Source organism: Rhinopithecus roxellana, chromosome 9 (assembly GCF_007565055.1).
Source record: "Rhinopithecus roxellana isolate Shanxi Qingling chromosome 9, ASM756505v1, whole genome shotgun sequence".
In the NCBI taxonomy this organism is placed as follows: Eukaryota; Metazoa; Chordata; class Mammalia; order Primates; family Cercopithecidae; genus Rhinopithecus; species Rhinopithecus roxellana.
The window spans coordinates 51,880,510-51,894,184 of NC_044557.1; the positions used below are offsets into that span (position 1 = coordinate 51,880,510).

Consider the following 13,675-nt stretch of genomic DNA (forward strand, 5'->3'; position numbering starts at 1 on the left):
CTGTGTCAGTAAAATTCTACCATTATAAGTGCTATTCTTGTCAATCATTTAGAATGCAAGCATTTCTTATATTATTAAATTTTTTAAAAAATTGACTTGAAGAAGTCCGAATTATTTCACTAGAATCCCTGTGTGATTTTGAAAAAAAAAAAACAAAAAACATGTTTTATTTTAAATGATTTATGTGTCAAACTGGTATGCCCCAACTACTATGTTCCAGATATTTTATTATTAGATGCTCAGGTATAGAGTAGGTTAAACATGCCTGTATAAAAAGCACTTCTACTTATAATGCTTACAGACCTGCAATATAAACTGCATGGTAAAAACAAGTCTACACATTTTTGAATAATTAGCCAGTATGTAAACATAAGTCTGTTTGACTCTAAAGTTTTGGCTTTTCATTCTATTATAGTAAAATCTCCACTAGTCTTCAAACCTGTTCTTAAAAATGTAATAATAATTTAATATTACAGCACATACAACTATGAATAACCATTTGAAAAAAATCATCTTACTACTCTATACTTTATTTTGGAAAACATCAACAGTTATTTATTATATTTTTTCTTTGAAATTGATGTTATTTGAAATTTAACTCAACCTAATTTTTCCTATCCAAAACATGACAGAACCCTGGGTATCCTAAAACTGCAAGGCTATTAATTACACTAATCCAGGTAACTGAACCCTCTTATGAACAAACAAAGCTTAATGTCATGACTAGGGTTAACTCATCAAGGTGAAATTAAGAGTTTTATTACGTGATTCGTTGTCATTAAATAAATGTACACTTATAGTTGAATAACATTCTACAATTAGAAGAAAAATAAGTCTTCACAATAAAAACTGGCGATATGGCTATATAGAAATCTTATTATTCTATGATCCTATAACTGCAAATTTTTTAAAACACAGAATTGAAATATGCATTGTTGACTAGGAAGCAACACATGCCTTTTATATTAAGTAACTACTCTCATATTAAGTAGCTAAAAGTTATTGAGGTTTTTGAGTTTTACATTATTTTTGCATATCAGAATAATTGTAAGGCTTAGAAAACTGATGGATATGTTGGCATATAGTTGCAAAAAATGATCTTTGGTAAAAATTAAGATGTAATAAAAATATAATAAATTATATAGTCCCATCAGATTGGGAGACCAATGAAATGGATGAGAGACAAAAGAGAGGGAGCAAAAAATTACATGTGTATATATAATGTATATATATAAAAAATATATATTTTTTAATGTTAATTTTTTTTTAAACATAGGGAGTTTGTTTAAAAAACAGACCCAGGCTGGTATCGAACTCCTGGGCTCAAGGGATCCTCTCATCTTGGCCTTTCAAAGTGTTGGGATTACAGGTGTGAGCCACTGCACCTGGCCTGCAAAAATTATAGACTAGAAAGGTAATAATAGAATAGAAACTAGGCTGGGTATGGTGGCTCATGGCTGTAATCCCAGCACCTTGGGAGGCCGAGGTGGGTGGATCACCTGAGGTCAGGAGTTAGAGACCAGCCTGACCAACATGGTGAAGCCCCGCCTCTACTAAAAATACAAAAATTAGCTGAGTGTGGTGCCAGGCAACTGTAATCCTAGCTACTCAGGAGGCTGAGTCAGGAGAATCACTTGAACCCAGGAGGTGTAGGTTGCAGTGAGCTGAGATTGCACCACTGCACTTCAGCATGGGCAACAACAGCAAAATTTCACCTCAAAAAGAAAAAAAAAAAAAAAAAAAAAAAAGAATAGAAAATAATGTAGAAAAGATACTGTAGAAGCCAGACTACAGATGCTAATCAGGATTAAATTACAAGTAGAAACACTGGGATAAGGTGTAAAAAACAGCGGAATTTTCTTAATATGTATTCCATGTTAATGACTTAATACTGACTATAAAATCTTTTAAGGAATCACATTGTGAAGAAGATAAAACTTACTTTAGAGCATTTATAGATACAGTGTAAGGTTCTAATCTTTAATCAAAAGAACACATATATAAGTATATTATCTAATGACCCACACAAATTCTTATCCTAATATGCTATAAAAATATGCTTACATATTGATTTGTAATTTTAAAAGTAAATTTAGGATCTATACCTTAAGTTTGTAAATTGTTAAATCTCTTGGGTATTCTGAAATAATAATAGAAGTATTTATACTGCAAAATAAACATGTACTCACCATCATGATTAGGATTTCCTAGTGTCCATGGCTCATCTGAGTCAAAATGAGTATCTCCTCCAATTCCTGGTCCAGGGAAGTAGGCATGTGCTAAAAATCCTCCCTCTCCATCAAAGGGAGAACTGTCCCCATGGAAACCAGATGCAAAAATAATGGTTATATCCACATCACGTTTGCCATTTTCTAATTCACTGTAGGGAACTTCTTCAAATGTCAGAGGAGTTACATTCTGCCACACATCAAAGGCACGGCGAATAGCTTTACGAGTCTCAGGGTCTCCTACTTTTGGAGTTACGTTCTTTATACTGAAAGTTAGAAAATATAATAATCAGTATTGTTATGTGTAAATTAACTTATTACAGCTTTTGATCTATTCAGTTAAGTAAAATATTAGAGAAAATAGTCATATTAAATAGAAATAACACATACTCATTCCTCTTGTCTCTATTGTTAGATTTCACTACTTTGCAATCATTTAATTTTCTTCAGGACAGTATTCATGTATCAAAGTTTTAAATGAGAAGATCTCTGTAGAATGGTTAACAGTAGGGTAACTGGATCAATCAGTTACTTTACCTTCTGGACAAGAAAGAGAAAGGCAGATTTGCCAAATGATCAAAGACGCACAACAGTTTTGAGATGAAATAAAAATTTCAATTTTTTCTAATTTTTAGAGGCACACCATTGTATTTACACACATCAATTTCAAACAATGTCTTGATGCTCTTCTTGATCTGTAAATACTAATTCAGCAGATACATGATTATTTCTTAATTTTTAAAGAAATGATCAAATAACTACAATTTCTGATGTTCTACTGTTTCTCACTAATTCGTTCTAGTTAAAAATGTATTGTGAGTAAACAGCTACTTAATACAAAGATTTAACATTTACATGAATTTAAAGAAGTAACTTGGACATCATGTACTTTAGTCTGTCCTAAAGCTGATAACAAATGGATTAAATCACTATAAATATTGTCTTTGATTCATTTAGCACTAAATCAGATGTTTATTTTTTCTCAGTTTTTTTCTAAATAACAAAATGGAACTAGTATGTGTATTTTTTATATTTTAGCACTATAAATTCAAACCATGCATGTAAAAAAAATGAGTAAATTTCAGAGGAGTCATAAATAAGTTTCAGATCCTTTCAACCAATAATGTTACACCTATGAACTTACACTAGTGAAATATTTTTGACTCTTTTTTCTTTTTTAGAGATGGGTCTGATTGTGTTGCCCTGGCTGGCCTTGAACTCTTGCACTCAAGCAATCCTCCCACCTTAGCCTTTCAAGCAGCTGGGATATAGGAAGTAATCACCATGCTCAGCTGATAATTAAACTATTTAATTACAAAAAAGGGGATACCATATTCAGGTGAATATATATTGAAATGCAATCATAAAAGAGAACCGAAAGTGAAACAATTTAAAATGATGAAGTATGGCTAAATCATGGCATCTGTAATGCATGCCATTATATAAATAGGATTCAAAATTATTTTCCCCTTTTAAGACTTTTTAATCAGCATGGAAGAACTTGTAGGATTAACTTTCCAGTGGAAAAAATAATATGCACATTATATTTTTAACCTGATTCTATGTCAATACAATTATAAATATTGGGCAGGAATTATGTAAACTAAAAATAGTATTAATTAAGCATTTACTATGAGCTAGACAAGCACTTCACATTATCTAATTCAACCTCCTGAGTAACTCAATGAGATGGGTATTTATACCTATTTTACCAAAAGCACAGTGGGGTTTTATAAGAATTTAGAGAAAAACCTCTAAGTGGCAGAGCTGGGTTTCAATCCAAACATTTGGGTAAAAATCTAGTGCCTTAAATTCTATGTTGCACCACACATCTAAGATACATTTATCACTATTTTCTAACAAATATCCAGATTATATTTACATTGATTATTTGGTGGTAAATATTATTCATTTCATAAAAGAAATAAGATAGAAAACCAAGTGGAAACAGAGTGCAGGCAAGGAAGAAGAAATGGTAAGTGAAAGGCGTTGAAGTGAAGATATTCTTGGCAGGTTCAAAGAACAGCAAGGCAGCTGGTATAGTCTGGTCACAGAGAGAGAGCAAGTGTCAGGATATGAGGTCAGTAAGTTAGAAGGAGACCAAATAAGGTAGGTCCCCACAGGCCACTCTAAAGAGTTTGGCTTTTGCTCTGAGAAGGGAAAAACTGGAGCATCATGAACAGATATGACATTTGACTTATGATTTAATAAATGACTTGAGCTATTATGTTGAACATATAGTGAGATGGTGCAAGAGTTGAGGCAGGGAGACACATCAGGAACTATTGCAAAAATCCAGGTGAGAGATGATGGTGCTTTGGACTAGGTTGGTACCAGCAGAGATTTTGAGAAGTGGTTGTATTTTGGATATATTTTGAGAATATGTCTCCCAAGATATACTGATGGATTAGACATAGGCTATGAGGAAAAAAAGAAGAGATGAGGAAGACAGCATTTCTTTTTCTGACCTGAGCCAAAGGATGGACAGAGCAAAAGAATTCATGCCTACTCAGGGAGAAGGCTGTGCAATATTTTGTTGCTATTGTTTTGTTAGTTTGTTTTAACTTTACGGTATATTCAGCATGGTGCTATACACTATATTTTGAGGAAGAATAAACATCTGCACTGAGATAGCACAGACATTTGTCTACCTTGCTGGTCTCTAAATTTCCTGTCTAATGGCTAAAGAAACATGCAAGGCAATGTAACACTGAATTTTGTCTAAATTAATTTTCCTAGTAGTCTTTTATTTTCTATGCACCCTATGGGATTTCAGAAGTCCCTCATTAGCAGGCTGATATTCCTATGACACATTATTGAAAGAAGTTACTACATAATTGGCAGTGTTCCAGGTGCCAGAGATACAGCTGTGGGCAAGACTCTGCTCCCACAGTGCTTATATATTCTAGTTATGAGAGATAAATAATAAACAGAACAAAAAGATAATTTCATATGGTGAGGGGGTGAGGAAATGACAAACAGGATTTCAATAGCAGAAGGAGCTAAAGATGCCTAGCACTGAGTTTCCAGCTGGGGGAATGGTGAGAAGGCCAAACAAAGATGGCCAGTTCAAAGAACTGGACTGCTCAGTGAGTTGGAGCAATGACGATCACTGTGTCTGATGGAAAAATGGATGAGGGGACAAAAATGGGAGTAATAAAACATTTAAGAAGTTCACATAAGAGAGAAACCAGGACTTGTGTGATAGCCATGGAGATATGAAGAATTAGTTTCAGTATGTGTTCTGAGAGAATTGTTCATGGGGATTGGTGATGGATTTGATATGTAATGGAGAAATTGATTTTGATTTCAAAGAAAAAATAATCTTATAATAGAGAAATAAATAATGTTAGTATGATTTGTTTGTAAGTACATAATAGTTTTGAGAAAAATGAAGCAAAATATATAATAAAAATAATAAATGTGGAGTACTATTTGGATTTGAGAACACATTACTGTGTTTTTCAAAGCTATGTACTGATTAGCTTCCAGATATGCTTAACTACATTATATATGATTGTCATTAATAAATACAAGATATCTATACACCAAATCCTCATGACATGAGTTTACCTCCATAACAAACCTGCACATGTACCCCTGAACATAAATTAAAAGATTACAAAAAAGAGATAAAAAGCTTATGGATGCTGATGACACTGAGCCCAGGTTGTATCCAGGAAGTCAGTGCCCAGTTTCACACATGAAGGGTGGAGATAAAAAGGATCATTAAGGTTGAAAAACGTGAGTTGAAAGGAGGGTGTATTTTCAATAATAAATCAGAATAAATAGTTAGAAACTGACACTGCTTTATTTATCTTCTGGAGGCCCACTTAATTGTGGATTTTGGATATTATGGAATAAAAAAGATAGCTAGTTAAAATAAATTTAAAATTCTAAATTAAAAAATAGGAAAAAACATAATTATAGATATTATTTCATCTTAATAGGCTTTGATATGTAAAGTTAAAATGACTGTTCAAAATGGAAATGAGTACTCAGTGGTCTTACTTGAATTAAACAAAGATGGAAAATTCAACATTACTTTAGGAAGAAAAATACTTATTGCTCTTATTTAAATATATATGATGAATTTCAATGATATGATGCATTTTTTTTTTTTTTTTTTTTTTTGAGATGGAGTCTCATTCTGTCACCCAGGCTGGAGTATAGTGGCACCATCTCGTCTCACTGCAACTTCCACCTCCTGGGTTCAAACAATTCTCCTGCCTCAGCCTCCCGAGTAGCTGAGATTACAGGTGCCCACCATTACAGCCAGTGAATTTTTGTATTTTTTTGTAGAGATGAGGTTTTACCACTTTGGCCAGGCTGGTCTCGAACTCCTGACCTCAGGTCGCCTTGGCCTCCAAAGTGCTGGGATTACAGGTGTGTGCCACCATGCCTGGCCATATGATGCATTTTTAATTGTGTTCTGAACGAGTTTGTTATGTTGAATTAGCAGTATAAATAATGTAAAAATAGTAACACCTCATTGTTTTTTATGAAAGTTCAGAAAAAATTATAGTTAAAATTTCCAATTTAGATGATTAAAATAACTTTTTATAACACATACAATGTAGTGGTAATTTAATGACCTCTGACAACACATTTTATGCAGTAAAAAAATAAATACAATATATACAAGTATGCTTCAAAGTTAGAGCGAGAGTTCTGAACTAGGTGCAAACAAAAACAAGAGTTTAGAAACTTTTATGCCATTGAGAGATGTATTTTGTATTTATTCATAAATGAACTCACAAAGGTCACAGAGTGATCATGAGGTAACAAGATTGCTACTAACAATTCTAATAAAAATGCAGAAATGATTAAATATATTTGCAGAATAAAAGACATTGACTTAAAATGAGTAAAAGTCTGAAAAACTTAAGAAAGCTAATTTAATTTTAAAATATTTTAACTGGCCCTTTCTTCTTGCGAAAACAGTAAAGTGAGTATACTTCTTATTTTAACAGATGATAGACTTCATTTTTTGAAGTATATGTGGCATTTTATTATACTATTTCACTGATTCTTTCAAACTGCCAATTTGGTAAATTTTGGAATTGTAATCTAAAAATTGTTAAATTTTATTTTTAATGCCCATGTCTTACACAGTCTTACATAACAAAACAATTGTCTTTATTTATAAGTACAAAAGAGTTGAGAAAAATGAAGCAAAATAATATAATAAAAATAATAAATGTGAAACAGTATTTAGATTTGGAAATAAAATTGATGTCTTATTATTAGATCAAAACAATTTCATTTCATAACAATTCTACATATTAAGAATGGTTACAACTCTTTAAAGGTTTTTTTTGTTGTTGTTGTGGTTAAGACAGGGTCTCACTCTATCACCCAGGCTAGAGTGCAGTGGCACGATCACAGCTCACTACATCCCCTATCTCCCTGGGCTTAGATAATCTTCCTGCCTCAGCCTCCCGAGTAGCTGGGACTACAGTTGTGCACCACCACGCCTGGCCAATTTTTATACTTTTTGTAGAGACAGGGTTTTGCCATGTTGCCCAGGATGGTCTTGAATTCCTAGGCTAAGTGATTCACTCCCTTCGGCCTCCCAAAGTGCTGAGATTACAGTTGTGAGCACCAGTGCCAGCCCTCTTTAAAGTTTTTGATACAGTAATAAATCTTTTTAAAGTATTGTTTGATCCCTAATATTAGAAAAAAAAATCCTAAATACTGTGGCATCTAGTTGGGTTACAAATATCCCATAATATTATGTCAAAATATTTTCATATAAACAAGGCTAAAACCCCTTTACTCAATTAAATAGACAAAAATTAGTTATTTGGAAAGGCATACTCATATTTTATATAAATGATTATCAGTTAAATAGAATTTACTATAACAGGGAATGCAGACAATTGCTAAGAATAAAAGAGAATAAACATAATAGAGTATAGTTAAATTATTAACATATCCTGAATGTGTTGTAATATTCTATCCAGAGAAAATAAAATAGACCAATTTACTTTTATTCATATTATGTTTGTATAATTAATGGAGTTTCACAACTTTTTTCTTAAGTATGAGAAATGGTCACAAAATAGAAAGTGAATATGGAGTCCCTCCAGGAAACCTTGCCTTACATTAAATATTTGGCTATTTCCCAAGATGCTGGCTTTCTATGCAGGGGAGAAATTAAGTACACATTACATTGGGTGTTGTTTAAGTGGGTTTTGCTTTTTCAGTCTGTTATGTATTCTCTGGATACACAAGTTGAGTTCTCTTTGAACTCAACAGGATCATCAAGTTCAGGGAACTCTTTGGGTTTAGAGAGAATAATGAAAAATGTTTCTGGGAAGGCATTTTTAAAAAAATTCTTTAGCAACCTCTTTGCTCTGTATATTAAAGTAAAATAACTTCCAGTGTGTGTCCTCAGTTGTAACAGAGTCATTCATTAAAAAACAAGGGGAGCTAAAGGATTAATACACTGGAAAAATAAAAACTAATCAATATAGCACTATTATATTAACTAATATATTATAAATACTCATATTCATCTTGCAATTTAGGTACCTGTACCATTGGCCATTAGTCACACAAAATAACATTTTGGAATTTAGGTTTCTAAGACAAAAATAACTTATTCTAAGTCCATTTTATCAATATTCAACAATTGGGTAATACAGATCTACTTGATAAAAGTTATGTTACTCAGAAGCTTCTATCATTTTCATGAAAAAAAGTTTAACCAAAGCCTGTTTGGAATTAACCAATTTATTCAACAACCAACTTTCCAACCATTACATAAATGCATACGTAGTCTCTAATTTAACCTAAGTGAATAAATTTTTGGTTAAAATACTTCCAAAAATGAAGATAACTCATACGATGTATGATTTAATTTTCCAATCATTTAAAATATTAGGTTTTTCTGAAAGTCTTTAACAATTTGAGAATAACTGGAAATTTCCCCCTTAAATACACTTGCCATGATGCTGAGAATGCTTAGGTTTAATCCTGAGTTGTTCCACATGCAGACTGATTTACAGTTCCCTTAAATTTTGATCATTTTTTTTGTTTTGTTTTTTGAGATGGAGTCTCGCTCTGTTGCTCAGGCTGGAGTGCAGTGGCACGACCTCCGCTCACTGCAATGTCTACCTTCCAGGTTCAAGCAATTCTCCTGCCTCAGCCTCCTGAGTAGCAGGGATTACACACATGTGCCACCATGCCCAGCTAATTTTTTTATTTTTAGTAGAGATGGGGTGTCACCATGTTGGTCAGGCTGGTGTCGAACTCCTGACGTCAGGTGATATGCCCGCCTCGGCCTCTCAAAGTGCTGGGATTACAGGCATGAGCCACCACGCCCGGCTTTGACTGCTTTCTGAGAGGAGTACATTAATTTTCCAGGAAGCAGCCAAACGTGGTGGCCAGAAGAGAAAACTATATTGGGTAAAGCTTGGCCAAAAAAACCAAAGAGAAAAATTAGTATCACCACTGCTTTGTATATCAAAGTAATCTGGTCATTTTAACTTTTTCTGGGTCACATTATACTGTTGGTTTATAATGAGTTTGCTATCAAATAAAACTTTGATTCCACCACTCTCACCCCAACTCCTGTCTGCATATTGTCAGGGTACAGTTCAGCTATCCTTTCCATGAACAATTATTTTTTGAGTTTAAATGTCAGATTTTACTTATAAATTTATTTTCTCTAAATACTGTCAGAAAAATAAGAATAGCGAATGATTGCATAATGCTTTCTATACAGTAGGCCATTTCTTAACACCTGATATACATTAAAGTACAATATACTTAGCTCTCATTTCTAACTCTCCATAGTCTTGTCAGAGCACTCTCAACCAATTTCTGCAATTTGGTAAATTAAAAGAAGTAAAGATAATAATTGGCATATATTAAACACTAACCATACTTCAAGCATTATGCTACTTTTATTATTTTTCCCATTATCTTACTTAATTTTCCCTAAACTTTGTGAGGTAGTGATATCGTTTTGCTGTGTCCCTACCCAAATCTCATCTTGAATTCAGTTCCCAGAATCACCATGTGTCCTGGGAGGGACTCGGTGGGAGGTAATTCAATCATGGGGGCAGGTTTTCCTGTGATGTTCTTGTGATAGTGAATATGTCTCACGAGATCAGATGGCTTTATAAAGGATCATTATTTTATAAAGAGGACAAGCTCTCTTGTCTGCTGCCATGTAAGTTGTACCTTTGTTCCTCCTTGGCCTTCTGCCATGATTGTGAGGCCTCCCCAGCCATGTGGAACTGTGAGTCCATTAAACTGTTTTTTCTTTATAAATTACTCATCTTGGGTATTTCTTCATAGCAGTATGAAGATGGACGAATAGAGGTAGTGTTGTTACAATACTCACTTTGCACACTGGGACACTAAGATTTAGTGGATCTAAGTAACTTGCAGGTTTTACAGGTTATAAGTGACACACAGAACATTCAAACCCAGGTTTTTCCTGCTATAAAACAGACTCTTAACCGATGCTGTGTTTATCAATGACCTGAAAGTTTATACACACAAACACCAATTACTTGTATGCTTAAAACCGGCTGAGGCCATTGTCAGGACAGGAACATAGCATGAGGGAAATTATAACCAGTTCTGAACATAATAGTTCTTAATCCTCCCTCTCTTCCTTCCTTCGTTCCTTCCTTTCTTTCATTTAAAGAAAAAGTGTAGTGAGTATAAGGATTCAGAGATACTAAATAGGGTGCACTGCCAACAGTTTGGAAATCAGGTCAAAAAAGGACACTATCTGAAATGAAGACAGTGTATCAATATATGGAGCTGTCTAAGGTGTACAGTTCTATAGTTGATTATACATTTTAGTTCCATTACTACTTATTGATTGTTTTTGTATGGTATGGGGTAGGTATGAACTCACTTTCATTGTTTCTCATATACATAATCAATTATCACAGAAAAATTTTATAGATGAAATAGTGAATCCTTTTCCAATTGATCTATAAAGCCTACTTTGGCATAAATCAATTTTTTTTACATATACAAGGACATGTTTCCTTGATCTATTATCTGTATTACTGGCCTATTAATCTATATTTGTGCTAATACCCAAAAGTGCCTTAATTAGTATTGTTTTAAAGTAAGTCTTCATATCTAGGAGGTGGGAATATTTTGATGTTCTCCTTGGCCTTCACTGTTCCTCAGAGATGTTTGATTCAGTGTGTTAAATTATACAAAAAATATCTTACTGGGATTTTGTTGGAATTCCATTGAATTTGTGGAAAAGTCAAACCTTCATTATATTAAGTCTCTCTACTGAGAGCAAAATATATCTCTTCATTTATTGTTCGTCTTCTGTTATGTCCTTCAATAAAAATTCATAATTTTCTCCATAAAAGGTTTATACATCTTTTTGTAGATTTATTCTTTGCTCTTATATTTTTGTGTCTATTTTAAATGGTGCCTTTGTAAAGGTTATACACTTGAACTGCTTTTTATGTGGGCACATGTGTGTATATATTTTGTATGTTGGTTTTTTATTAAAAAGATCGTTACAGTCTTGCAGTCTCTGCTTTGATATATAAAATGTTTGGAAATTATCACTTCAAACCTCACAAGAAATAAAACTGAATAAATTGAAATAACTCTTCTTCATTCCATCAAAAAAATAAAGTCAAAGGGCAAAATTCTGCCCCAAAAGTGTAGAGAGGGGCAAATATAGAGATTCACAGTTTATCAAGAGGAAAAGCTCTGAAGCCAAGAGAAGGAAAAACCCTCAAAGTCTCAGCCTTAGGGGTGGAGGGCAGGGAGAGAGCTCTACATTTTTACATGTTTTACCCCCAGGACCCTCATCAAGTTCTTACAGTGAAGATCTGAGAAAGATCCTCTCCTTCTTCTAGCATGGGGATGAAAAAAGCAACAATTTTGAAATATGCCAAGAGTATTCTATTCTCCATAATAAAGGCCAGTTTTTGTTTGTTTGTTTGTTTTTTTGTGACATATCATTTTAAGATAACTAGAATTATGACTTATACAAGGACATATCAAATTTCCAGGAATTGTATGCATTTCTGGAAGACATATTAATAATATATACCTATATAATTATAGCATAAAGGAGGTTAAGCATCACTTCTTATTTGACAATGCTTCCCATTTGCTTAAATTTGTAAACTAGTTCAACCATTATGGAAAACAGTATGGCAATTCCTCAAGGATCTAGAACTAGATGTACCATATGACCCAGCCATCCCACTACTGGGTATATACCCAAAGGATTATAAATCATGCTGCTATAAAGACACATGCACACATATGTTTATTGCGGCACTATTCACAATAGCAAAGACTTGGAATCAACCCAAATGTCCATCTGTGACAGACTGGATTAAGAAAATGTGGCACATATACACCATGGAATACTATGTAGCCATAAAAAAGGATGAGTTTGCGTCCTTTGTAGGGACATGGATGCAGCTGGAAACCATCATTCTTAGCAAACTATCACAAGGACAGAAAACCAAACACCGCATGTTCTCACTCATAGGTGGGAACTGAACAATGAGATCACCTGGACTCGGGAAGGGGAACACCACACACCGGGGCCTATCATGGGGAGGGGGGAGAGGGGAGGGATTGCGTTGGGAGTTATACCTGCTATAAATGATGAATTGATGGGTGCTGACGAGTTGATGGGTGCAGCACACCAACATGGCACAAGTATACATATGTAACAAACCTGCACGTTATGCACATGTACCCTAGAACTTAAAGTATAATAATAATAAAAAAAAGAAAGATCTTAAGGCCAGTGTTAAAAGAAAACTATTTTATCAAAGCATTATCTGATCCAGGTTAAAGATAATTAGACAGCTCAACCTCCTTTTGCCTTCATATATTACATAAATGAAGAAAAACAAAAAGCCTAATAGACTTGTCAGAAGGTCACAGCTCAGATGCTCAGACTCACTAAAAAGGACTTATAATCACAGGATTACAGATGCTTCCTCTGTACAATATCTTACACCAAACCAACAGGGCTCCACTATATTAACAGTGGATTAAAAATGAGGTAGTTTAAAGACATGGTTATCTATTTAAGGAGGAATTTCTAGAGCTATTTAAAGACAGGAGGAGACAAAGAAAAAAGAATGCTAGAAGAAATTCAGCTACAGCCAACATTAAATACAACCTAACCCCTAACTAGATAAACATAAAAGCTCACATCAAAGGATTATTACCTCATTTCCTATTACCCAATACCTTCCCACTTGCAACAGAAAATTACAAGCAATTCTGTTGCTTGCTTTGCAAAAGGGAAGAGAAAACAAGCTGAAGAAATAAAGCAAGCAACAGAACCAGACTCAGATATGGCCAACAGTTTGGAAGTTTCAGAATGAGAACTCATAATAACTAATCAATAGGCTAAGGGTTCTAACGAAAAAAGTAGACAACATAAAGAAAACACATGGATAATATAACCAGAA

At 33.7% G+C, this 13,675-nt stretch overlaps 1 protein-coding gene across 1 annotated transcript in view; it reads right to left on the reverse strand.

The window, feature by feature from the left end:
* MMP16 (matrix metallopeptidase 16) overlaps window positions 1-13,675 on the reverse strand; it is a 288,332-nt gene that overhangs the window by 118,868 nt on the left and 155,789 nt on the right. Inside the window, exon 4 of the mRNA XM_010371695.2 lies at window positions 2,190-2,494. Within this exon, the coding sequence (XP_010369997.1) occupies window positions 2,190-2,494 (305 nt within the window). The remainder of the gene's footprint in view (window positions 1-2,189; window positions 2,495-13,675) is intronic.